Source organism: Abramis brama, assembly GCF_963993115.1.
Source record: "Abramis brama genome assembly, chromosome: 20".
Taxonomy (NCBI): Eukaryota; Metazoa; Chordata; class Actinopteri; order Cypriniformes; family Leuciscidae; genus Abramis; species Abramis brama.
This window is the reverse complement of record NC_139982.1, coordinates 5,850,207-5,877,652: the sequence shown is the minus strand read 5'-3', so window position 1 is coordinate 5,877,652 and position 27,446 is coordinate 5,850,207. Positions and strand designations below refer to the sequence as shown.

The 27,446-nt window shown below is 47.5% G+C and overlaps 2 protein-coding genes across 3 annotated transcripts; both read left to right on the top strand.

The window, feature by feature from the left end:
- The first annotated feature begins 671 nt into the window (after positions 1 to 671).
- Positions 672 to 10,599, top strand: LOC311071464 (uncharacterized protein). 2 transcript variants are annotated; one of them, XM_084095874.1, is made up of 4 exons: positions 672 to 792; positions 9,170 to 9,190; positions 9,297 to 9,399; positions 9,524 to 10,599. In XM_084095874.1, the coding sequence occupies exon 4, from the start codon at positions 9,622 to 9,624 to the stop codon at positions 10,210 to 10,212; it is 591 nt and encodes a 196-aa protein (XP_083952000.1). In that variant the 5' UTR covers positions 672 to 792; positions 9,170 to 9,190; positions 9,297 to 9,399; positions 9,524 to 9,621; the 3' UTR covers positions 10,213 to 10,599. The 2 variants fall into 2 exon arrangements, with proteins under 2 accessions (XP_083952000.1, XP_083951999.1); XM_084095873.1 differs by having other exon boundaries at positions 9,170 to 9,399.
- Positions 5,196 to 7,267, top strand: LOC311071057 (uncharacterized protein). Its single transcript, XM_084095268.1, has 2 exons — positions 5,196 to 5,698; positions 5,945 to 7,267. The coding sequence occupies exons 1-2, from the start codon at positions 5,650 to 5,652 to the stop codon at positions 7,264 to 7,266; spliced, it is 1,371 nt and encodes a 456-aa protein (XP_083951394.1). The 5' UTR covers positions 5,196 to 5,649; the 3' UTR covers position 7,267.
- Positions 10,600 to 27,446: the final 16,847 nt, after the last annotated feature.

Here is a 27,446-nt window from a genome sequence, read left to right as displayed (position 1 = left end):
GTCCATATTCAGTCATGTGACCATCATCACTGCTACACTTCCACTAGATGAAGCGCCATCACTAAAGTAAGATCATGAATCATGAGTCTGTTCAGAAAGTATAAGGACTGATTGTGAATCTCTAATCAGAGTTCATGGTGTCACTCCATCTATCATGAAGCCTCATGTGTGTCTGAAATCATCAAATGGAGAAGAAACAGGCTGTTAAAGATGGAGACATATTAGAGCTTGTTCACGTTTCATGATCTTGTGTGGAGATTCATAACCAGTCCAGATACTTTTAGAACAGACCTTGAATATGAAAACATGCTTGACTGTGTAGAACATGCAAAATACCTTTTATATTTTCATTGTTGACACTTTCTATTGACTTTGGCTCTAATATTCAATAAACTCATTATTTGAAGAGATTTTCACTGAAGATTGAAGTCTGAAGCTGCAGGTTTTTCTGTGAATCATGATGATTGATCTGCATATGAAGAACAGAAGCATCATTATGAGAAACTCCACAACATCATCCATGATCAAAGAGGTCAAAGGTCACCTCAGAGGTCACAGCTCATCAAATATATTTCTTTAAACAGTGTTATATCAGAAAGCATTTAGTCAAATCTCAATGAGTGAGTGTTGAGAAGAGCTGAGGATCTTCTAATATCAGTGTGTTGAAGTGTTGTTTCTCTCTCTCTGCTGGAGTGTGTGTTCACTCGAGTGGAATAGAGGTTTTTGTACGAGCGTTTCATTAGATTGTATCACTGTGGTACACATTCGGTGGAGGAACTAAACTGGTGATCGGTAAGTCTGTCTATTTAATCACCTAATAAAAAAATACAATTTAGATTTCAGAAAGTGTTTTACAGTTGAAACAAGAAAAACATTTATTAATAATAATGATTATTAGATATTGTGGCAAACTTTACTTATGACTGTAACCAAAGTTAAAATGTTTAATAATTTTTACAAATTCTTTGTTACGTCTAAAATTGAGAATTAGAATAGAATTAGTTGTTTGTCATGAGTTTTGGTGTATTATATTTTTTTGAAGGTGTAACAATGAATAGATAAGATTATAATGTGTTATAACTGCAGTTATAATTAGTGTTCAGTAAGTCTATTTAATTCTTATAATATTACTAAACATACAAATTAAAACAAGTTGAAACAAGAACAACATTTATTAACCTTTATATTAATATTTATATTCATCTATGCAAATCGTTTGCTGCACGCTTCACGATGAATGCGGCTGTTTACACTCAGGGTACATTACGGCATGTTTTCTATGTACGACGTTCTCAATATAATTCATAATCCCACGTTTATAATGAACACCGCATTATGGTTATTGTGTTATTGTGTTAGAAACGGAGTATGCACAGAACAGAAGGGCGGGGTGAGCAAAGCTCATTATCATTTAAAGACACATGCACTTAAACGGCGTGCTGAAAACAGCTGTTTACCAGGTAAAATGAGTGTTCTCTTACGAGAGATACTCTCGTACTGCGTAGAATACGCTAGGGGAAAATCCTTTTCCACGAGAATACTGAAGCCAAAAAAATTATCCTTTAATTTTGTATTAATGTAAAACGCGTTGCGGCAGCATACAGACATAGGCGAGGCAGCTCGCGCGCCTATTGGCTGGTCTGCTGGCAACTGCTTAAGCCTATCGAGCGAGACCTAGAGTGACGTCAGACCCAATGAGGGCGCTTCGCGCCCTCTGCGTCACGTCCCGCCGAGACGGGCGTGGCTTAGGTCTATAAATACCGCTCGCAGGCATTATTTCTCTGATTTTTCATCCTTCAGCGAAGCAACTCACATCGCTGGATCCGAGAAGAAGCCGCGCTGTTGAAGAAGCACCTCAGCGGGACGAGTCGACGAAGCTGCTGGCCGCGCCGCCTTCATCGCCTTCCTGCTGCGCTATCCAGCGCCCATATCCTTTATTGCACTGTGTGTGTGTGTTCGCCGGCGCGACTCACACTGTCTAAAAGAGCTGCGTCTTTTTCAAGATGCCTGCTTGTGGCTCGTGCAAAGCCACACTCAGCGACGGGGACCGCCATGTCATCTGCGCTTCCTGCCTGGGTCAAGAACATGCAGCTCTCGCGCTCGCTGATGGCGGCTGCCATCACTGCGAGCTGTTGCCATTAGCGACTCTGAGGACTCGCTTGGCACTGTTCAACGAGACTGCGCCCACACCTGCTGTTGTGCCGCGCCGTAAAAAGCGCCGCGCTCAGCGAATCCCGGAGCCCTCTCTCAGCCGTCAAAGCTCGCCGGTGCGCCCGCCTGCTTCTCCGGTTTCATCAGCTTCACTTCCGGACGGACAGCGGCCGCGGTCTGCCGCCGCTTCTGTCGATGACGCTGATGAGATCGACGCGCTGCTACGAGAAGGGGATTCCTGCTCTCTCATAGCATCAGGCAGTGAGGATTGGGCGAGCTCTGAGGATCCCGCCCCCCCTGCCCGTGCTTCTACGGGAAAGAGAGCGAGCATTGAGGCGGAGCTCATGCGCGTGCTCACTCAGGCCACGGCGAGCCTCGGCCTCGAGTGGATTACGCCTGAGCAGCCTGCTCACAACCGGCTGGACGGCTACTTCCTGCCTGGGGAGCGCGTTTCACCTGCATCCAAGCCAGCGCCTTTTCTTCCTGAGCTTCATGAAGAAGTCGCTAAGTCTTGGGGCTCCCCTTTTTCGGCCAGGACACGATCCTCTGTCTCTTTGGCGTTCTCCGCTGTCGACGACGCAAAGAACAGAGGCTACCACTCCCTACCGCCGGTCGAAGAGGCTATTGCAGCGCACTTATGCCCGCCCTCTGCTGGACGGCGTGCTAAGATGGCGCTGCCCTCAAAAGCCTGCCGCACGACGTCAGCCCTGCTCCGCCGCGCTTTCTCCGCCGCCGGGCAGGCCGCGTCAGCGTTGCACACCATGGCCACGCTCCAGATATACCAGGCCGATCTCCTCCGCCAGCTGGACGAGAGAGGACCTGACGCAATCTGCGTGCCGGACTTGAGGAGCGCTACAGACTTCGCTCTTCGCGCCACCAAGTCAGCAGCACAGGCCATTGGACGGAGCATGGCCTCGCTCACCGTGTCTGAGAGACATCTGTGGCTTACGCTCTCTGACATGACTGAGTCAGAACGCACCGCGTTCCTCGACGCGCCGCTTTCCCCTGCCGGCCTCTTCGGAACCTCGGTCAAAGATTTCGCCGATAGGTTCGCTGAGGTGCAGAAAGCGACCCAGGCCATGAAGCACTTCCTCCCGAAGCGCTCCGGTTCTGCAGCAGGCCGTGCGAAACCGTCTGCTCAGAGCTCACAGCCTAAGCCTCCGCCCGCCGCCTCCTCTTCTCAACGCCGCCAAACCCAGAGCTCGAGACCGCGCTCTCGCTCATCCGGCCGCCGCCCCGCCCCGCGTGGCCCGCGGCAGAAGATTGCGTTGAAGCCAGAGGCCCCGAAATCGTCCTAGCACGCCTAGGAAAGCGACGGTGTCCAAGTCCCGCTGCGGCCGGACTTCCACCAAAGCTTGCCGCTCGTCCAGTTCCAGGAAATGTGACTGGTCCAGCGTATTTAGCAGCCAACAAGCCGGTTCCATTACCCGCTTGCCTGCACACAAAAGCCGTTTTTACGGTGTTGAAAACTTTTTCTTCGTCGAAGCAAGAGACCAGGAGACGTTGGGGATCACGTTCAAACAAAGTTATTCTTTATTGAGGACTTCGCGTTGACGCGGCTGCAGTTCTTCCCAAATCAGTCTGACTAACGTAACTTTACATGGTTTCTTTATAGGCATTTCAGTGGGCTGTCCTTAATGGTGCTGACCATGCACACAGCCTTAGTTAGGGATGACAGTAGAGGCAATTACCCCCAACTGAGCTCCCCAAATGGTATAAACACAAATGGTCACGAGAGCTAAGACTATGTAACCTTCACACACACAGTTCAACACTTAGTTGGAAGATCAAAGACTAACAAAACCCCTGACTATTACAATGTTTAGACAGCTGACTTAAAGCTGACTTCTGATCAGTAAATTGATGCCATCATGTTCACCTTGAATGCCCAATACAGTGTAATTCACCTTAGTTTTTCATGTGATGTTATGTAAGGAAGTAAGATCAGCAGATCTTAAACGTATTCTTAAATTTGGATCCTTCAACGGCTACCCAGATAAATCCCTTAAAGAGTGTATTTTCTGGTGTCCCGGCCACGGCCGACGGTGTTTCATGTGTAGAAAAAATGCCCACTACGCAGTGCCCATTCCTACACACAAGCACAGCCCTTCACACAGGGCCCGCGCACATAAAATCGACTCAGATCGATTGCGCTTCAAATGTAGCAAAAGTGCCCACTACCCAGTGCCCACAAACGCTACTTCCCACATGTCTCACGGTCCCTGTAAATACAGGACCAGTATGCATATGCTCTGCTCACGCGAGCAATGCTGTAAAGGTGGTGTATGTGCCCGCTGCTCTGCGCCCACGCCCACACACAGACATGAAACTAGCCCAGCCCTCCTCCTCTCAGCTAAACACTGCGGAGGAGTCGAGCGCGGGCATTCTGCCCGCTGTTATCAGCGCGCCCCCTGCCTCAGATGTCATGAGCGCGACGCTTATGTCACAGCACACAAAAGCCGCTGTATCGCGAGCCGATCAGAGCGTGCTTCGCATCCAGCCCCTAGCTACTCGCGCACCTGCGTGGGAAAAGCTTCCCGGGGTTTCGAGATGGGTGCTGAACATCATAAAAGAAGGCTATTCGCTGCAGTTTCGCCGACGCCCTCGCCGCTTCATGGCGCGCGTCGAGACCACGGTAGAATCGAAAGTAGCTCATCTACTTCGAGCCGAGATTTTGAAACTGTTGAGCAAAGGGGCTATAGAACCCCTATCTCAAGCTCAAAGCGAAGGGGGGCTTTACAGCAGATACTTCCTGGTGCCCAAAAAAGACGGGGGTCTCAGACCCATACTAGATCTGCGGCAGCTGAACAGAGCGCTTATGAAGCGCCAGTTCAGGATGCTCACAACCAGAAAAATCCTCGCGCACGTCCGCCAGGGGGACTGGTTTGTGTCAATAGATCTAAAGGACGCGTATTTTCAAATACAGATAGCGTCACGTCACAGGCGATTTTTGAGATTCGCCTTCGAGGGCCAGGCATATCAGTACACAGTCCTGCCTTTCGACTTGTCCCTGGCACCCCGTACATTTACGAAGTGCATGGACGCAGCGCTCGCACCCCTCAGATTACGGGGCATACGAGTGCTGAACTATCTGGACGACTGGCTGATTCTAGCCCAATCTCACTCAGAGCTCGTAGAGCACAGGACCATTTTACTCGATCACCTCGAGAATCTCGGTCTCGCAGTGAACTGGGAAAAGAGCTCGCTTTTCCCCAGACAGATTATATCTTTTCTGGGAATAGAGCTGAACTCGCTGCTAATGACAGCACGCCTGTCATCTCAGCGCACACTGGACATTCGGCGCGCAGCCGGCTCGTTCCGCTGCGGCGCGATAGTCCCTCTCAAAGCCTTTCAAAGGATGCTCGGTCTGATGGCCTCAGCATCTTCAGTTCTCCAGTTGGGCCTTCTGCGCATGCGCCCACTGCAGTTCTGGCTCAGAAAGAGAGTACCACGCACAGCGTGGGCCTCCGGTCGGCTTCGCGTCAAGGTCAATCAAGCATGCATTGCAGCTTTGAAACCTTGGGAGGCAAAAGACTGGTACCAATCAGGTGTAAGCCTGGGGACTTCCTCGAGAGTGATGGTGGTGTCCACGGACGCATCCACCTCGGGATGGGGAGCGCTGCTCGAGGGCAGACCGCTTTTTGGCCAATGGTCAAAGCAGGAGAAGCTCTTACATATCAACTGCCTCGAAATGTTGGCAGTGAGCAAAGCGCTCAAGCGCTTTTGTCCCCTCATAAAGGGACAGCACGTGCTAATACGTTCAGACAACGTCTCAGTGGTGTCCTACATAAATCGCCAGGGCGGCCTCAGGTCCCTGACTCTGTACAGGCTAACCAGGCGCCTCCTGATATGGGCCCGCAGCAACCTGCTCTCGCTGAGAGCAGCGCACGTGCCAGGGCTCCTAAATATAGGACCAGACAGACTGTCCAGGAACCAGGTTCCGACAGGAGAATGGTCTTTGCACCCACAGACAGTCCAGCTGCTGTGGAAGAAATTCGGCAGAGCGGAAGTAGACCTGTTCGCGTCTCAAGAAAACGCTCACTGTCCAGAATTTTTCTCGAAGAGCAAGGACGCGCTGACCCACGAGTGGCCTCGCCGTCCTCTCTACGCTTTCCCCCCCGTCTCCCTCCTGACTCAGGTGGTAGAACGGGTCAGGGAAGAAGGATGCTCAGTGCTGCTTGTAGCCCCACTTTGGATGAGCCAACCTTGGTTCCCAATTGTGATGCAGTTAGCAAGCACCGCCCCGTGGCCAGTGCCTCTGAGGAGGGATCTCCTCTCTCAAGCCAACGGCTCGATTTGGCATCCTCACCCAGAGCTGTGGTCCCTCCATGTGTGGGCCATCAACGGGTACCCGCTGACCTCCCACAGGGAGTGTTAAACACTATCACACAGGCCAGAGCTCCGTCTACGCGACGTCTCTATGCCTCAAAATGGTCAGTGTTCTCTAGCTGGTGCACAGCTCGTGGTGTGTCACCCCTGCATTGCGGTGTGACGGAGGTTCTCTCCTTCCTACAGGAGCTGTTGGATAAGGGCAGGTCCCCTTCCACGCTCAAAGTCTATGTAGCGGCCATAGCAGTGTTCTCTTCGACCACGCTTGGCCAGTCTATTGGAAGGAACGATTTAGTCATTCGCTTCCTTCGAGGAGCTAAGAGACTGAATCCTCCCAGACCTCCCACAGTCCCTATATGGGACCTTTCTACGGTACTGGAAGCCATGAAAGGTCATCCATTTGAGCCCTTGCAGGAGATTGATCTTAAACACCTGTCTTTCAAGACGGCGTTTCTTCTGGCTCTCGCTTCAGTGAAGCGCATAGGGGACTTACACGCGCTCTCAGTAAGCGCGACGTGCATGGAATTTGGGCCGAATGACTCTAGAGTTATACTCAAACCTAAGCACGGTTATGTTCCTAAATCCCTCAATACACCGTTCAGAGCACAGGTCATTTCCCTGTCTGCCCTGCCGGTCACTGAAGGAAATATGGACGAAAGCTCCCTTTGCCCAGTCAGGGCATTAAGAGCTTATGTGTCTCGCTCGTCTGTTTTCAGACAGACGGAGCAGCTCTTTGTTTCGTTCATGAAAAACCAGAGAAATAATGCCTGCGAGCGGTATTTATAGACCTAAGCCACGCCCGTCTCGGCGGGACGTGACGCAGAGGGCGCGAAGCGCCCTCATTGGGTCTGACGTCACTCTAGGTCTCGCTCAATAGGCTTAAGCAGTTGCCAGCAGACCAGCCAATAGGCGCGCGAGCTGCCTCGCCTATGTCTGTATGCTGCCGCAACGCGTTTTACATTAATACAAAATTAAAGGATAATTTTTTTGGCTTCAGTATTCTCGTGGAAAAGGATTTTCCCCTAGCGTATTCTACGCAGTACTCGTTCCTCTCTCTAGAGAGAACCGAGGTTACGTTAGTAACCGAGTACGTTTTCTTACAATACTAATGAGAATTTTTAATTAAAGTATATTACAAACTTTTAATTTTGACCCTAAAGAATCATATTAGCTTGTACAAAAATGGCATTATATGATCCCTTTAAATCAAATATCAACTCGTGAATCATCAGCTGAATGATTAGTGCGCGACCTGGATGTATAAAAGGGAGCCTTGAAAACAGGACAACATCCTTTTCGTTTTCAGGGACTGTTTGTCTGTGTAAGAATATTGCTTAGAGGAAGCATTATGAAACATGCAGAGAAGAAAAGGAGTTTTCGCAAGTGTGCAGACCCATGCCCTCGATATTTGACGCCGGGTGACACACACGATCTGTGCGTTTTCTGCTTTCATGAGACATTGGCTAACTATCTCGTGTCTGGGCAGGCGTCGACACTAAGAGCTCCTACCCTGCCATCCAAGCCGCTAAAAACAACTGCGTGCTTGAATGGCAGAGCATACACAGCAGCGGATCAGGCCGGTGCTGCTGTGCACACTCTCACGGTGTTACAGGCGTACCAGGTCAACCTGCTGCGGGATCTCGACCAGGGGACAGGACTATCCCCTGAGGCGGTCACTGAGCTGCGCCACACCACAGACCTTGCTCTCCGGGCCACCAAACAATCTGCTGCCACGGAGAGACATCTGTGGCTCAACCTGGCTGACATCGGGGAAAGAAAAAAAGACCTGACATCGGAAAAGACCTTTCTCCTCGATTCGCCAGTTTCGCCTACTGAACTTTTTGGCCTTTCCGTTGAGGTGGTGGTTGAAAAGTTCAAGGAGGCGAGGGCGAGCTCAGCTGCTTTTAAAAGCTGTTTACCGCTGAGATCCGGGTCCGTGCCCAAGCAGGCGGGAAGGCCTCGCCCGACTTGGTCTGAGGACCGTAGACAGGCCCAGAGAGCCAGTGTCGCCTCTCGTACGCCCCCTCCTAGCAAACGGAGTAGGACGCAGAGGAGGCGCGACACCCGCAGGAAGCAGGATCTGAGGGAGGTTATTCAGAAAAAAGCACAATCAGCGGCGCTAAGGATAATCTCCCCGGAGCCTTCTGCTAACTTCCCTAGGCGGCTCTTACATCAGGCCTGGGGATGGGCCCATGATGAGAATTTGTCTGATGGCTCTCCTCGGCTTGGTTAGTAGTAGCGCCTCTTTCAGGCTTGTTAGTGGTGAACCCCAGGTGCTATTTGGAAAAGATTCCTGATGTGCTCTCACTCCGCACGCCGCAGGTGTACTGTCTGGTCTTTTGTAAAATGTTTTTTTGTGCGCAAATAACATATTTCTGTTCTCTTTCAGACCACGTCTCCTGTATAGAGTTTGGGGCATGTTATAGGTAAAATTTTACTTTCTTTGGAGGCTGCATGATCGAGTATTAGGCCGTAGCAGGCCTCCTTGACCAGACAGTCCTCATCTTGCAACTGAAAATATAAAAATGCATAATGCCCGTCTTCACATAGTACCTTACAGGTTCACTGTTTCTCACAATGATGAAAGTAGCCCTCTTTGCTAATTAAGCCATCGGCCTATGAGGCATTCCACGTTCCACGTTTCATCTTACTTATTTTATGTCAACTCTTTTTTCTTTCTATGTTTTAGGAACTACAGTATACATGACTGGTGGGTATACCTTTCTTTACCATTCTTTGGGGGTGGGATCTGTCCCGGTGGAATTATTCTTTCAGCTATTTTTGGGGGTCGGCTGCGCCCCTGCCTTCGTCTTCAGGCAGGAAATGCAGAGTCTGGACCCTAGGATTAGGAGCTACGGACGAGGCCTACGCCAAAGAACTCTATATCTGTCACGATTCACACAGGGAACAGACGAGATGGTAAGTTTAATGTGTTTACTTAGCAGAATGGATCGGATCCAGAGATAAATGGTGAGTAAACCGAAATTAGATAAACAATGGAAGCTTAGCTGAATGATAATCAAGTCTCTCTTTCTCTTTGCAGATGATGAAGATGAAGGCTCAGAAGATGGATGCTAGACAGGCTGATGGCTGGTGAAGACCCTTCGGGCGACCCTGGCGATAAGGATCCTTCGGGCAGCCATGGAGGTGAGGACCCTTCGGGCGGCCATGGCGGTGAGGACCCTTCGGGCGGCCATGGCGGTGAGGACCCTTCGGGCGGCCATGGCGGTGAGGACCCTTCAGGCGGCCATGGCGGTGTGGACCAAAATTTTTTTTGGGAGGCTCCCCGGTATAGAGTCCTGGACCAGCGATGAAGAGGGCTTTGAGCTGGGCAGGACTAGCGATGAAAAGGGCTTTGAGCTGGACAGAACCAGCGGCGAAGAGGGCTCTAAGCTGGGCAGCGATGAGGGCTCTGTGCTGGGTGGGACCAGCGGTGAAGGCTCTGTGCTGGACGGGACCAGTGGTGAAGGCTTTGTGCTGGACGGGACCAGCGGTGAAGAGGGGTCTGAGCTGGACTGGACTGGACCAGCGATGAAGGATCTGTGCTGGACGGAACCAGCGAAGAAGGCTTTGGGCTGGGCAGGACCAGCGAAGAAGAGGGCTCTGAGCTGGACGGAACCAGCGGCGAAGAGGGCTTTGAGCTGGGCGGGACCAGCGATGAAGAGGGCTTTGAAAACTCTGGCTCTGGCTCGGGGAGAACGACGCTCTCAGTCTCAGGTTCGGCGGGCATGACGCATACTACTTTAGGCTCAGCAGATCTGGCATGAAGTGCGGGCTCGGCTAGACTGGCATGAAGTGCAGGCTCGGCAGGACTGAAGTGAATGATGCCTGCAAAATCAGCTTCCCGCAAAAGCTCACTAACAGATTTCGCCATATCTCGTCGTCTCGATAACAATATAATCACATTTAAATAATTTCGTTTCACACATTCAACTCATGCAATAGGGAAGTCGGCGACTTAGCTTTACAGAAGGCGTGCCTCTAGTCGTTACAAGCCACACCCACTCATTAACATAGAAATTGCATGCAGGTTGTCTTTGAAAATGAAAACGAAAACTGTGAAAAAAAAGAGGAATTAAAATGAAAACGAAAATGTACATTTGAATTTGAATTGTGTCACTCTTATTGCATGAGCATTAATAAAGAGCTTTGTAAAAACTGTATTTGTAGTTTCTTTTTCACGTTTGGCTTTTCATTTTAATATTGGCAGTCTTGCCTCGAGACTGTAGTGAAAATGAAATGTGAAATCACCAATTGCATTTTATTTTTCAGGGATGATGCACTGTCACCGTGAAAATGAAATCATTTAATTTCATTCTCAATTTTGTCACATATTTTGCGTGCAGTTTTCTTTAATGAAATCGTTAATCTGGTTTTAATTTTCATTTTAATCATTTAATTTATTTATTTAAATTTGGTAGAAAATGCCTTCCATATGGTTGTATGGGGAGGTCAAATGGTAATTAGCCTTTTGTCTTAGACCAGGCCTCAACCAGTATTTTCAGTCTTACAACCCCCTCTTTCCCCAGTGACCATTTGGAGTTCCTAAAGGCTTAAAGTCAATCAATCAATCAATCAATCAATCAATCAACATTTATTTGTATAGTGCTTTACAACAACTGTCAGGTATCCAAAGTGCTTCACATCATAGAATAAAATAAAACAACATATCATACAATAAATACATATAACAGTAAAATCAAAAAAGAAAAGAAAAAGTTGAAAAGGAAATTGTCACACCACTACTGCGTATTAAAACCCATTCTAAGCAGGTGGGTTTAGAGTTTAGACCTAAAAAGAGTTTCATCTGAAATTGTACAAATATCAGGGGGTAACTTGTTCCAGAGTCTGGAACACATGGTTAAAATCTCAGATAAGTACTCAGGGGCCAGGCCATTTAGGGCCTTAAAAACAACAAAATCTTAAAATCTATTCTAAACTGCACTGGAAGCCACTGTAAAGTGAAGAGGACGGGAGTAATGTGTGCACGCCTAGATGTATTTGTGAAAAACCGAGCAGCAGCATTTTGCACAAGTTGAAGTCGTGAAATAGAGCTTTGATTTAAACCAACATGAAGAGCATTACAATAATCCAACCTCTAACTAATAAAAGCATGAATCACAAAAGGGTTGATGAATTGTCACACCTTTAGTATGGCGGGGGAAGTTGTAATTATCTGATTGGTCGGTTTGAATGTCTCACATTTGGGTTTTAGTCAGATGGTCAGGAAAAGGACAAAAGAAGATTGAAACTGTTGCTCTGGCTCTTTGATGCTCTGGCTCTCTTCTTCTCTGGGTCCCTTTCTTGGGGATCTCTCTCTCTTTACCTCCTCTTTCCTCTTACTCCATATTTTGTCATTAAAGGGGTGGTTTACTGCTTTTTTTCTTTGCATGATTGTGTTTATGGGGTGCAATATAACATGTATTCGTGTTTTTTTGTTTTTTTAAGCCTTATTTTTCATAAATTTCACCTTTATTGTAAGCCGCTGTCTCCTCTGTCATAAGATTGACCGGTTGACTTCCTAATTCTATGAAACCACTCCCTCAGAAACAGGCAATGGGCTCAGATTGGTTAGTTGGGCCGGGGTGTTGTAATTGGCTAAACTGCGTTGTGCACGTTGTCCGGAAACTTCACGCCCATTACCTTTACGGGCGAAAGTTGCATGTGCTCCGGTCAAATGTAAATAATGGTGTCAATACTGCCGTATCAGTTTGAGCCAGAATCAGACCCAGAAAGCGGCAATGAAGAGAGTCAAGCAGAACCTCCGCAAACACAGCTCTTACAAAACGTTTCTGAATGGTACTTTTTTTTTTTATTACTTATTCTATTCTACTATTATATAAGAATTTCGATACACTGTTACTTGAAAATGCTACTGCTGCTTTGTTAGCTTTTGAGATACGGTTTTCTCCTGATTAAACATTTAATATAACTGAATACATGACTGAGTAATACCGTTTTTTAAAGTTATTGTTTTATCGATATAATGAACAACCGTTTATCTATTCACAGTTTACTCAGTGTATCGTTTTCTTTAGGTGTACATGTGGCAACGGTGTTAAAATGCCAACAGAACACTGATAACAGCAGCTGAAGTTTGCTGTTGCGATTACATATAGGCTATAATTTTTTTTAACTTGCACGTTTGTCTTATACACACAAAACAGCGAACTAACTGGCTACTATAAACAAACAGCGTTGGCATTGGTTTACGTTCTTGATCAAATAGAAAAATCACGTCATAAAGTATACATGTGTGGCGATGCTGAGGAGGTTATAATCTAGGTGGAACCTGCCCCAAAAAAACACCGACTACGCCACCCTGGGAATTTCACCCAGAGAATGATTTTCTTTATTTCCTAATTACAATACTATTGATTCACTTAAGGACACACAGGTAAGTAAACAATTCAGCCAGAGACGAGGTTCAAATTTTAAGAGATAAATTTTATTCGATAATTTAAAACACAATTCAGAACACATTCATACTTGCTGCTGAGGCCTACCGGTGGAGGAGAAAGGCGTCACAAAGGCACGAAGAAATCCCAGGAAAGGTCACCACGTGAACACACACAAACACTGAAAAACACAACAGTGAACACAGCAAAGAAAAACGGAGTAGACGACACAGCACACAGGAAGGGGATACCACCACCCGGACACCAACACCACCACCTTCGGCTCTCAGCAACTGAAACGGACACAAGCACACACGATCAAAGGGGATTCACTCAACAGAAAGAAAAATCAATGTAATATTTAAATAAAGAAAACAAATTGAAATAATCTTAATCACAAAATAACCAAACTGCCAGAACCAACAATGGTTCCAGGAGGCAGTAAACTAGAAAAATAAGATCAACTCTAAGACACTTCTCAATAAACAAAGAAAAACAAAATAAACAAATTAAAGTACAATGAAACCTTGGCCAAGGAAAACAAATTCAGTAATAAGACAGAATAAGACAAAATATAACTGAACGTATTAACTGGATTAGTTTATCTAACAAGATAAACTAAAATCACTGATAAAGAAATAAACAAAAAAATGCAAATGAACTAAATTGAAAATAAAATAATAGAAAGAAAATATAAACACTTAACCCAAATTATAACTAAAGAGCCAACCCCTTTAGCTGCATTCAAACAGTTTGAAATACTGGCCCACGTAAAACTGGAGGCTCACACATTCAACCGTATGGCCGTGACTGCCCAGTGGCCGTGAAGGCAGAACGGGCGGGCAATGATCAAGTAGAGTTGCTGATATAAATGTTCAAACCGTACACATTAACAGCTGTCCAGAGCGGGCATGCAGCGATCAAGTAGAGTTGGTGATACAATGTTCAAAATCTGCAGTAAACAGACAGCTGTGCAGTGATCGAGTAACGTTAGAGTTGCTGGTACGTAATGTTCAAAACACACGAGGAAACAGCTGTCCCGGACGGGCAGGCAGCGCGATCGAGTAAAGTTGCTGATACAATGTTCAAAATATACACGTTAGGCAAGCAAAACGTACTCGGTTACTAACGTAACCTCGGTTCTCTCTAGAGAGGTTCTCTCGTACTGCGTAAGTCTTACGCTAGGGGAAAATCTCTTTTCCGCAAGATACTGAAGCCAAAAATTATCCTTAATTTTGAAATAATGTAAAACGCGTTGCGGCAGCATGCAGACACAGGCGAGACGGCTCGCGCGCCTATTGGCTGCCCTGCGGCAACTGCAGCAGCCTATCGATAAGGCCTTTTCGTGACGTCAGCTCCAATGGGGGCGCTTCGCGCCCAATACGTCACGTCCCGCCAGAATGGGCGTGGCCTAGGGCTATAAATATAGCTTCGAGAGGCTAGCTCACTGGTTTTTCATCGCCGAAGCGAACCAGAGCATGTGCAGGCACGGCAAGATACGCAGTACTCGTTCCCTCTCTAGAGAGAACCGAGGTTACATTAGTAACCGAGTACGTTCTCTTACGAGAGGTTCTCTCGTACTGCGTAAGTCTTACGCTAGGGGAACACAGTGTAAAACGCCGTGCATGCTAAGATCCAGCACCAAAGTCCCAAGGGCAAGTGCCCGGGCTCATATAGTACATGATCATAAGGGACTCACAGAGAGCCCAGGAAAGAGTGGCTAGAATAGCATCATTCCTGTAATAATATAACATCTATAAGGAGCAGTTATACTGATGATGTGTCGTACAGTCAGGGCGACCCCCGGCCTGGACTGACGAATATAGTGGGTCTTACACACTGCCCATAGAGCTGCGCGATCAAACAGCGAGCATTTGCTCAAGCAGTTTCAGTATTCTGGCCCGAACACATCAGGGCAGACAGTACCGATTTTAGACCGAAAGCAGCTTAGCCTGCAAGGCGGGAACCTCTAGGTTATAAAACCTTATAAATGTAGACAGGGAGGCCCAGCCTGCCGCCATACAGATATCTTGCAAGGCAATCCCACTAGACCAAGCCCACGACGAGGCCACGCCTCTCGTGGAGTGTGCTCTGACACCTAATGGGCACTGTAAGCCCTTAGAGGTATAAGCCAGCACTATAGCATCAACTATCCAACTGGATAGGCTCTGTTTTGACACGGCAAGTCCCTTAGAACGTCCGTAGAGTGAAAACAAAGAGCTGCTCTGTCTGTCTGAAACAGACGTGCGAGACACATAAGCTCTTAATGCCCTGACTGGGCAAAGGAAGCTTGCGTCTCCTTCCTCGTCAGAGACCGGTAGGGCTGACAGGGAAATGACCTGCGCCCTAAACGGTGTGTTGAGGGATTTTGGAACATAACCGTGCTTAGGTTTGAGTATAACTCTTGAGTCATTAGGCCCAAACTCCATGCACGTCTCGCTTACTGAGAGCGCGTGTAAGTCCCCTATGCGCTTCACTGAAGCGAGAGCCAGAAGAAACACTGTCTTGAAAGACAGGTGTTTAAGATCAATCGTCTGTAAAGGCTCGAATGGGTCACCTTTCATGGCTTCCAGCACTGTAGAAAGGTCCCATACAGGGACTGAGGGAGGTCTGGGAGGATTCAGTCTCTTAGCTCCTCTAAGGAAGCGGATGACTAAATCGTTCCTTCCTACTGACTGACCCAGCGTTGTTTTTGAGAACGCTGCTATGGCCGCCACATACACTGAGCGTGGAAGGGGTCCTGCCCTTGTCCAACAGCTCTTGTAGGAAGGAGAGAACCTCCGTCACCCCACAGTCTAGGGGCGACACGCCACGAGCTGTGCACCAGCTGGAGAACACTGACCATTTCGAGGAATAGAGACGTCGCGTAGACGGAGCTCTAGCCTGCGTGATCGTGTTTAACACTCCGCTTGGGAGGTCAGCGGGTACCCGTTGATGGCCCAAACATGAAGGGACCACAGCTCTGGGCGCGGATGCCAAAACGAGCCCTTGGCCTGAGAGAGGAGGTCCCTCCTCACTGGCACTGGCCATGGGGCAGTGCTTGCTAGCTGCATCAGAACTGGGAACCAGGGTTGGTTTTTCCAGAACGGCGCTACGAGTAGCACTGAGCATCCTTCTCTGATCCTTTCTATCACCTGAGGCAGGAGAGAGACGGGAGGAAAGGCATAGAGCGGGCGTCGGGGCCATACATGAGCCAGCGCGTCCCTGCTCTTGGAGAAAAATTCCAGACAGTGAGCGTTTTCTTGAGACGCGAACAGGTCTACTTCCGCTCTGCCAAATTTCTTCCACAGCAGCTGGACTGTCTGTGGGTGTAGAGGCCACTCGCCTGTCGGAACATTGTTCCTGAACAGTCTGTCCGGTCCTACGTTTAGGAGCCCTGGCACATGCGCTGCTCTCAGCGAGAGCAGGTTGCGCTGAGCCCACACCAGGAGGCGTTCTGTCAGCCTGTGCAGGTTTCGGGACCTGAGGCCGCCCTGGCGATTTATGTAGGACACCACTGACATGTTGTCCGAGCGGACCAGGACGTGGTGTCCTTGTATTTGGGGACAAAAATGCGTCAGCGCGTTGTCTACTGCCAACATTTCGAGGCAGTTTATGTGTAGAAGCTTCTCCCGTTCTGACCATTGGCCGAAGAATGGTCTGCCCTTGAGCAGTGCTCCCCATCCCAAGTGGATGCGTCCGTAGACACTACCTTCACACTCGAGGAAGTCCCCAGGCTTACACCTGATTGGTACAAGTCGTTTGCTTTCCAAGGTTTCAGAGCTGCGATGCATTTCTGATTGACCTTGAGACAAAGCAGGCCGGAAGCCCACGCTCGGCGCGGTACTCGCGCTTTCAGCCAGAACTGTAGCGGGCGCATGCGAAGCAAGCCCAGCTGAAGTACTGATGATGCTGAGGCCATGAGACCTAGCATCCTCTGAAATTTCTTGAGCGGGACAGATGCGCCGCAGCGGAAAGAGCTCGCTGTGCGCTGAATGTCTAGTACGCGCTGTGGTGACAGTCGCGCTATCATAGACAGCGAGTCCAGTTCTGTGCCCAGAAAAGATATTATCTGTCTGGGAGACAGAGAACTCTTCGCCCAATTGACTCTGAGACCCAGATTCTCGAGGTGATCGAGCAAAATGGTCCTGTGCTCTATGAGCACCGAGTGAGATTGAGCTAGAATCAGCCAATCGTCCAAGTAGTTCAATACTCGCATGCCCTGTAGTCTGAGGGGTGCGAGCGCTGCGTCCATGCACATCGTACATGTACGGGGTGCTAGAGACAAGCCGAACGGTAGGACTGAGCACTGATATGCCTGGCCCTCGAAGGCGAATCTCAAATGTCACCTGTGACGTGACGCTATTTGTATTTGAAAATATGCGTCTTTCAGATCTATTGACACAAACCAATCTCCTCGGCGAATCTGCGTGAGGATTTTTCTGGTCGTGAGCATTCTGAACTGTCGCTTCGCAAGCACTCTGTTCAGTTGCCTTAGATCTAGTATGGGTCTGAGACCCCCGTCTTTTTTCAGTACCAGGAAGTATCTGCTGTATAGCCCTCCTTCGCTCTGAGCTTGAGATAAAGGCTCTATGGCTCCTTTGCTCAACAGTTTAAAAATTTCGGCTCGAAGTAGGTGGTGCTACTTCTGTTTTTACCGTAGTTTCGACGCGCGTCACATAGCGGCGAGGGCGTCGGCGAAACTGTAGCGAATAGCCTCTTTCTATAATGTCTAGCACCCACTTCAAAACCCCCGGGTAGCCTTGCCCATGCATCTGCACGAATGGCTAGGGGCTGAATGCGGAGCGCGCTCTGGTCGCTCAGCGACAGAGGGGCTTCGGTGTGCTGCAACATAAGCGTTGCGCTTTGAGGCAGGGGGCGCGCTGATAACAGCGGGCAGGTTGCCCGCGCTCGACTCCTTTGCGGTGGTCAACCGAGAGGGGAGGGCTGGGCGAGTCCCGTAGGACCTGTCATGTCTATGTGTGAATGTGGGTGCGGGATAGCGGGCACATTTACAACACTGAGAGCATTGTCCGCCTGAGCAGAGCGAATGCACGTTGGTTTTGTTTTTACAGAAACCTTGAGATATGCGGAACGTAGTGTTTGTGGGCACTGGGCAGTGGGCACATTTACCACGTTTAATGCGCAATCGATCTGGGTCGATTTCATGTGCGCGAGCCCTGTGAGGGGATGTGTTTGTGTGTAGGAATGAGCACTGGGGAGTGGGCATTTTGTCTACACTCGTAACACCATCGGCCGTGGCCGGGACACCAGAAAATACACTCTTATGGGATTTATCTGGGTAGCCGTAAAAGCGGCGTTTGTGTGCAGGCAAGCGGGCTGCTTCGCCGACTTGTTTACTGCAGAATACACTGGAACAGTCACATTTACTGGAACTGAACGAGCGAGAAGTTGCCATAGAAACAGAGAGCGTCAACATGCTGGCGTTTGTTTGCAGGCGTGCATGTATCACGGCAGGCTTGTTCACTGCAATATTGACATTTCCAGTCGTCTGAACTTCAGAGGCGGAAACCATAGAAACAGTGTTTGGGTGCAGGCGAGCGGGTTGTACCACGCGCTCGTTGGCTGCAAAATACACATCTGCAGTCGCCTTTTCAGGGAACTGCCAGAGCGAGCATTGACAGCAAAAAAATTCTGCCGGTAGACCCGGGATTCGATCACGGGTCTCTCGCGCGAACGCCTGATGATCTACCACTGGACCACAGAGGAAGACACATAAGCATTCAGTTAGCGTGAGTATTATCAGAGAGCATCAACATGCTGGCGTTTGTTTGCAGGCGTGCGTGCAAAACAACAGGCTCGCTCACTGCAATATTGACATTTCCAGTCACCTGAACTTCAGAGGGGAATGAGAAATGTATGAGGAGTGAAGGTCGGCCCGGCCGCAGCGGGGCTAAAAACACCCTTTTCTCCTTTCGCCAGTGACGCACGGGAACCATAGAAACGGTGTTTGGGTGCAGGCGAGCGGGTTGTACAACGCGCTCGTTGGCTGCAAAATGCACATCTGCAGTCGCCTTCAGGGAACTGACAGAGCGAAGCATTGGCGGCATAATATATCTGCCGTTAGACCGGGATTCGAACACCGGTCTCTCGTGCGAAAAAAAGATTCCACCACTGAGCCACAGGGGGAACACAAAGGTTTATAGATGCATGAGCATATAAGAGAGCGTCAACATGTTTTCTTCGGCGTTTGCTTGCAAGCGTGCGTGTTCACAACAGGCTCGTTTGCTGCAATATTGATATTGCCAGTCGCCTAATCAGGGAACTGAGTTCTCTTTTCGCCGGTGAGTGACGCGTGAATGGGGCGCAAGGGCAGGGTAGCTTTTTTGTAACGTAAAGAAAAACTAATCCCGACCGTCCGCTTCCAGCCTCCCTTGTGAACGGCGCAGTTTGCGCGGCTCGAACAGAGGGAGAGAGAAAGCTAACCCCGTGACCGTCCGCTCCTGACATCCCCTGTGAACGGCGCGGTTTGCGCGGCTCGAACAGAGGGAGAGCAGGTATCATCCCCCAAGCAGGCAAGGCAAGCGGGCGAACCGGCGAGCTTTGCGGGTTGGGGGGGGCGGAGGAGCAGTCTCGGAGAAGGATGCCAGGTGAGTCCTCAGAGTCACCATAGGCAGTAACTGGCTCGCAGTGAGGGCAGTCGCCGTCAGCGAGCGCGAGAGCTGCGTACTCCTCAGGAAAGGGGCGTCTTGAAAAAGACGCCCGGCTCTTTTAGTGCAATGAGAGTGTGTGTCGCGGCGGCGAGCACACACATACACAAAACACAGTAGCAGAGAAAGGATATAACGCCGGATAGCGCAGCAGGAAGGCGACTGAAGGCGGCACGGCCAGCGGCTTCAGAGTGTTGACTCGTCCCGCTGAAAGGCTTCTTCAGACGGCGCGGCTTCTCTCCGGATCCAGCGATGCGAGAGCTTCGCTGAAGAGATGAAAAATCAGTGAGCTAGCCTCTCAAAGCTATATTTATAGCCCTAGGCCACACCCATTCTGGCGGGACGTGACGTATTGGGCGCGAAGCGCCCCCATTGGAGCTGACGTCACGAAAAGGCCTTATCGATAGGCTGCTGCAGTTGCCGCAGGGCAGCCAATAGGCGCGCGAGCCGTCTCGCCTGTGTCTGCATGCTGCCGCAACGCGTTTTACATTATTTCAAAATTAAGGATAATTTTTGGCTTCAGTATCTCGCGGAAAAGAGATTTTCCCCTAGCGTAAGACTTACGCAGTACGAGAGAACCTCTCGTAAGAGAACTCCAGGACGGACGTGCAGCAATCAGATAACGTTAAGATTGATGGAACAATATTCAAAATGTACGTTAAACAAACAGCAATCCAGGCAAAACAGCAGCTAGTGAATAAATGCTGACATCAATCTCCAGATGAACCAGCCCAGTTCCTGTTATTTATAAAATATGAATTAACCCCAAATCAAACAAATAAATCCTACATCATGTATCCTACATACCGATCAAGCAGCGTTTTGTATCACCCAGGAGGAGGCAGCTCAAAGGGTACAAACAGTACAGGCAGCTTTCAGTAACATCCGCTTTTAAATGCGTTGAACGACGGAGTAAAGGACTGGCCCACCAACCGGAGATCTAGAAGCGTTCAATGCATAGTAAACATAACGGCAGCCGATACCAATGGAATAAGGGCAAAGACAACAAAGCCGCTACTTTACCTGTAGCACAGCAGAGCAACGCACGGAGTGAGTGACCCGGAAGTATGACGCACTTCCGTCACCAGCGAGCAAGAGGGCAGTCAGAAGGACTACTACCTGTATTTATGGGGGAAGCCCATGGCAGTGATTGGCCAAAAGAACGCCAGCTCGTTATGAGTTAACTCATACTGCTACACATGGAAAATACATTTACAAAATTAGTACATAATTACAAATTCAGGTCAAAATGTTTGTACGCGTTTGTCATAGAGCATAACTAAGTGGCTACTAAAGCCAGCGCTGGCATTTGTTTACGTCCTTGATAAAACTAAAACATTACGTCTGGAATTATAGCCTACATGCAAATACATTTAAAATGATTAAGTCTTACTTACAGGTTGTGGCCCAAAAACTGCTGCCTCTGGTTTTAAAGTTGGAACTGCTTCCAATATTATGAGTTACTTGTTGAATCCGGCATTGAATTCGTGGAGATTCTGGAAGCTGTCTTCCGTAAAATGCGCAGCACAGAGAGCTAAATTACGATTGTAATTTTCAGGAACATAATCAAACATAAATTTTAGCCACCATTGTTGACAAACTACAGCGTCCGTAGGAAGTCCGAACACAGAAGACCTGGCAGCTGGGTGAAAATAACACACTTTCGACGGCATGGCTACAGTTCTCCACTATAACTCTTCCTCTTCGACAAAGCCGCAGAAATATGGCCATGCCTCCTTTTTTGCATTTCCGGAGGGAGGGTTGATGTAAATGTATGGGTTAGTTACGTATAAAACCCGGGAAGTATCTCGTTGTAGTCCCATTCGAGTCGTTTTTGTAGGCATTAAACTTCGCATTAAATATCTCTGCTTACGTTGAACTTTCAGCGCAGAAACTTTGCAGATACTGTTCATGCACCAACAGCAACATTACACACTATTTAAAATGAAAAAAGCGCAATCAACCATCCCTTTAAACCTTTTCAACTACAAATAATGTGCTAAATAGCTTTGATTTGGTATTGACCTTGAAGTGCTACCGTCGTTGGTAAAAGTAGCAGTGGGTGGAATAGACAATAAATGTACAGTTTTCTACCATCTTGCTGATAACATTTCTTCGGCAGTCTTGCAGCTTGAACCCCAGCAGGAAATCCACCCTTACAATCAAAAATGGTATATTAAAAGTGCAAAAATAATTTAATATAAATGTCACGGTGTGACAAAAGCCAGATAAAGAGAGAAAGTAAAATCCTCGTGAAGGCAGTATCATTTGGAGACCTCTGGTGGATGGTCGTCTCATCACACCGCGAAATCTGCTGCCATGGCAGCGAGGCCAATTGCCTGATTGACAACAGGTGAGGAGAATTACAGAGAGTGTTGTGAGAGGAACGTGCATTAAGATGGGGCTTTAAAAAGAGAGAGGAAACAGACGGTCGGTGTGGTTCTCCTCCTGTGAGATACTGTGTTCTGTCGGCGGGTTGTTTATATTTGAAGCTGGACTGTGAAGCAGGGCGAAGATTGAAGCCGAGAAATGGACATGAGAGAGTGAAGCTTTGTCAATGAGATCTAGGGGATATCGTCAACAGTGGGAAAGACGCAAAGTGATGAGTATTTGATCCGTTGTTTATATGCACTGACACTGAAGTGGTGTGGAAAGTCTGGAAAGCGTGTGGCACGAGTGAAGTATTACACCGAGTGAATTAATGATCTGTCTCCAACCTTTGTTCTTCCTGCACTGAATGTGACGATTACTACATCCGTTTGACTGTCTCTGAGAGAAGTGGAGCCCGTGTAGAGACGAGAGTCGATCTGGTGGGAGAAAGACCGGTGGGTGAGTGCTGGCCCGAATGCACGTGTGCGAGTGGAATGCAGTGCCTGAAGTGACGATTCACACGGTTTGTGTTATGGAGTGAAGTTTATCGTGTGGAGAAGTATTAATAGTCTGCTGTGCACTCGCTTCTATAGTCTTTCACCCGCTGTCTCTGAACGGGGTTCGTTACATCCAGCGTCCAACTTACCATTTGAGACAGTCCCACTCTGTGAATGCTGCCGATCCATTAATTCCTGTTACATTGTTGCAGCGTACAGTTGAACTGGAGCGTCTTGCTTAAAGCAATCTTCCTGTCTGGTGGTCTCCACATGTCCCGATCGAAAGCCGCTGCCCTGGTTGGAAAGGAGAGAAGGTAGTACAGATGAATGTTTCATCCACTGTTGAATGGTCAAATCCTGTTGCATTGTTGCAGTGTACAGCTGAACTGGAGCGTCTTGCTTAAAGCATTCTTCCCGTCTGGTGGTCTCCACACGTCCCTATCAAAAGCCGCTGTCTGGTTGGAACGAGAGAAGGTATTGCAGCTGAATGTTTCATTACTGCTGAATGGTCAAATCCTGTTGCATTGTTGCAGTGTACAGCTGAACTGGAGCGTCTTGCTTAAAGCATCCTTCCCGTCTGGTGGTCTCCACACGTCCCTATCAAAAGCCGCTGTCTGGTTGGAACGAGAGAAGGTATTGCAGCTGAATGTTTCATTACTGCTGAATGGTCAAATTCTGTTGCATCGATACAGTGTACAGCTGAAGTGGAGTGTCTTGCTTAGAGCATCCTTTCCGTCTGGTGGTCTCCACATGCTTCATCGAAAGTCGCTGTCCTGTTCAGAAAAGGTATTTGAAATGAACGTTTGATATGCTGTTGAATAGTTAAACCCTGCTACCTGGTTACAGTGCACAGCCGAAGTGGAGTGTCCCGCTCAAGTGTCCTCTCCGTCTGGTGGTCTCCAAATGTCCCATTGAAGGCTTGTCCTGTTCAGAAAGAGAGAAGGTATTTCAATTGAACGTTCCATATGCTGTTGGGAAGTTAAATCCTGTTACCTGGTTACAGTGTACAGTCAAGTGGAGTGTCTCCCTCAAAGCGTCTTCTCCGCCTGGTGGTCCCCACCTGTCCTCACTGAAAGCCTCCGCCCTGCTCAGAAAGAGAGAAGGTATTTCAATTGAACGTTCCATATGCTGTTGGGAAGTTAAATCCTGTTACCTGGTTACAGTGTACAGTCAAGTGGAGTGTCTCCCTCAAGCGTCTTCTCCGTCTGGTGGTCCCCACCTGTCCCCACTGAAAGCCTCCGCCCTGTTCAGAAGGAGAGAAGGTATCACTGTTGAGCGTCGCATCTTGTTGAACCATTGAACCCTGTTGTATTGTTGCAGGGCACAGTCAAAGTGAAGTGTCCTCTTGCCGGGTGGCCTTCCGTGCCCGTGTTGCAAATTGTTGCTGCTGTTCGGAAGGAAGGAGAATAGCCGCGGCACGTGGCTCAATCAAAGTGTCGTCTTGCTGTCCACGGTCCCCTCCTGGCCCGGCCTGCTCGCCACCTGCGCCCCTGTGACCCGTCTGAATTGAGGATCCCCGTCCTCTGGATACTTACCTCTGGGCAGCCTCCGGCACTCGTTCCATCCTCACCACGAGTATTTACCTGGTTCCAGTCCGAATGGGGTCCGAGTAGCCAAGACGTCCTTGTGAGCCCTGTAAAGAGTACCTACCCAGTGACCTACCTGGATGGTGTGTGTCCTCCTTGATTCCTCTCCGACGAGCCGCAGGGTGTTCACGAACGTCCATCTCGCTCCGGTCCAGGGGCCCATCGAATTGCTTCTGGCGACAAGAAGGAAGATTTTAATTAGGACTTTTCAAATTATTTGCTTTTAACTCAATAAAGAAATTGTTATTCCTTTATCCTCTGTCTGCTGTTTGGTTCCTTGACACGCTCCTCGAGGCAGTACCCGGTCTCCAGGGGTGGGTGCAGTCTGGCTTGGCCCACCCCGACCTGTGACATAAATATTAAGACACACTTTGAAATCAAGAACAGTTTAATATACTATATTGTTGTGTACATTGCAAAGTAAATACCTAAAGTACATTAAACAAGTACAGCAGCATGTATAATCTTTTGAACAAAATGCATTAATACATGAAGGATCAGTGAAATGCTATGGCAGTGCTATATTTATACATTTCTGTAGAACATTTCTGTTATACTTGTATTAGCGAAATGTACACTATGAATATTACATCACTAAATAAATAAGCATCACAAAAGTTACAGGAAAAGCAATTTGCAGAAGTGAATAATGCATGATTTACAAACTCAGGCCTACAAACGGCTGAACCAAAGAAACAGAAGAGTTTGAGTGTCACATCTTCATCTTCAAGTGGACGATCACTTCTCTGAGACGACTCGTTTTCAGCATCTGAGGGCTTGTGGTTCAGACACTGTAGTGTTTAAGACTGCTTTATCACAGGATCTGAGAAAGGGAAGAAGAATTTATATAAAATTAACCAATGATTAACATTTTTATATCAATGTTTGAATTTGTCTATTATAATTTGTATAGATATGCATTAGAAATTTTTTTTTTCTTAGTTTACCTTTCAAAGCTTTGGCTATATCCTCATCAAGCTGGACATGAGTGTCTTTTATCCTCTTGTCTGTCGTCTATAAAGTACTCTATGAGTTACACTGAACATGAGATTAGAAAAAGCCCAACACAACTTACATCGAGAGGGGTCAGCTGAGGTGGCTCGGGCATCTGTTCCGGATGCCTCCTGGATGCCTTCCCGGGAAGGTGTTCCGGGCGCGTCCCACTGGGAGGAGACCCCGGGGAAGACCTAGGACACGCTGGAGGGACTATGTCTCCCGGCTGGCCTGGGAATGCCTCTGTGTCCACCCGGAAGAGCTGGAGGAAGTGTGTAGGGAGAGGGAAGTCTGGGCATCTCTGCTTAGACTGCTGCCCCCACGACCCGGCCCCAGATAAGCGGAAGAAGATGGATGGATGGATAGAATTTCAAGTATGCTTATTGCAATGCTAAATAATAGTTGACAAATATCTATAATACATTGTAAGTTGGTACATTGTAAATGTAAAACGTGTTTTCAAAATATTAAAATGATAAATACATAAATATCTAAACCATTTGTGTTTAGCATATTTCTTAAAAGTGTAACTAAGCATATTTGTACTTGTAGTATACCATTTAGAAATATATTAAAATTCAATTCAATATATTTTAATTACGAAACACAATTTTGGCTGTTATAGCATTATCTCTTTTAATGCGATAAAAACACTAAATAATAATTTTGACTATGTGTTGGTATGTAATTTACGGTGGTGTAAGGTGCTGGAAAAAGCTGGAAAATGGACCTTGAAAGTGCTTGAAAAGTGCTTGAATTTGATCTTGGAAAAGGTGTACGAACCCTGTTTCTATCATATTTTTCACATTTAACTGGGTGCATTTAAAGGAGAACTCGGCAACTCTAGCGAACTCTAGTCACTTCTTCGCTGATTTTTCCTTTTGTTGTCGCATGTTTTCCCCACGAGCTCCCCCTACAGCTGTGGGGGGGCGTATATTTCACAACACGGTCGTAAAAAACTCACTTGCGGCGGCCTCCTCCCCCTCTCTACCGCTGCTCATGTGCGCTTGTTATGATCGGAGCAAGCCAACGGTATCGTGTGGAGCTATGTCTACCGAGGTGGGTAATCTGGTAATACATCATACATGCGCGTGTTTATGTCGAATTGCCGTAAAGTAATTCGTGTTTCGCGCTCGCTCTCGTTCTAATTTCTATCTTGCCGGGACGGTAGTCCCCAAGTTGCCTGGGAACGCTGGGGGGAGCGGGGAAAGTCACCAATATCACCAGAACAGGTTGTTTAACCATCCAAATGAATTCTAGACAGTTTTATTAAGTTAAAAAAGTTACCAAGTTCTCCTTTAATATCTCAAACACACAAAAACTGACAATTTGTATATATGATTTATGTATATATTTTCTTATTTATTTCATGAGTGTGGCTCAATATATTTTTAATGCACTTCAAATAAGCATGTTGGGAATACAAATGTATTATAAACATACTATTTGAATTTCAAGTATATTTTTAATACATTTAATACTACATCTTTTTCACCTGGACAGCGTCCCACCAGTACTTGTTTCAGACTCTCATCCACAGACGACTGGTTTTGGGTATTTTACCTGTGTGATACATATAAGAGCACAGAACAACGGTTCATATACTCATTGTCTCCAAATTATGACCAGGATAAATATTAAATCTGCTGTTTAAAACAAATAAAGAACCAATGTAGGAGAATGTTATCATGCACACACATTGTGAAACGCATCTGTATATTTGTGTCAATCAATCAATCAATCAAACTTTATTTCTATAGCACTTTACAGCAGCCACCAAAGTGCTTCACATCAGGTACAAATAAACAAACACCACATTAAACAAAAAACAGAGTAAGAAGGAAAACAAAAACATGAAGCATAAAAACTGTAAGCTATATATGATTACTTAAAATCATCAGAAGAAAGAGTAAAATTGTTGCATCACTACTTTGTATTAAAAGTAGTGGTGGGCCGTTATCGGCGATATTATATCGCCGTTAATCTATTCTCAAAGCTGGGTTGGGAGCTGGGTCTATACTACGCAAGCTATGATGACTTTCACCTTGATTTTTTAGCGCAGATATATACCTAGCAGAAGTGCACTGTAGGGGGCTTCGAACCTGTGTGTATGCCTACTGTGGAATTACCACATCAAACGTGACGTGCTAACATGGATGCAGCTATGAAGCCGCCGGGTTTGCTTCAGGGAAAATGTATTTCTCAGATTCTCAGATCGGATAGCTATCTGATTTATCAAAACGATTCATTTACACCTGGTCACATAAATGTGTTTTTGCGAAACAGATTTAAATCCGATCTTCAATTCCCGCGCTATATGCAGATTTAATGGAGTGCACGTCACCGAAAGCAACAGATATGAGCTGCATTTTATTGATCATCAGCTAAAATTTCAAAATCAAAGAGCAGTAACAGCCCTGGTAAGATCATTTTGTTTCTTTACTTTTAATGATGATGATTGTGTGTTAAGCA

Bases quoted from the DNA above. Each gene is read 5' to 3' on its own strand.
- LOC311071464 (XM_084095874.1), top strand. From the start codon at position 9,622: ATGGAGGTGAGGACCCTTCGGGCGGCCATGGCGGTGAGGACCCTTCGG.
- LOC311071057 (XM_084095268.1), top strand. From the start codon at position 5,650: ATGCATTGCAGCTTTGAAACCTTGGGAGGCAAAAGACTGGTACCAATC. The intron at 5,699-5,944 runs GGTGTAAGCCTG...TCCTACATAAAT, and splicing joins CAAAAGACTGGTACCAATCA to CGCCAGGGCGGCCTCAGGTC.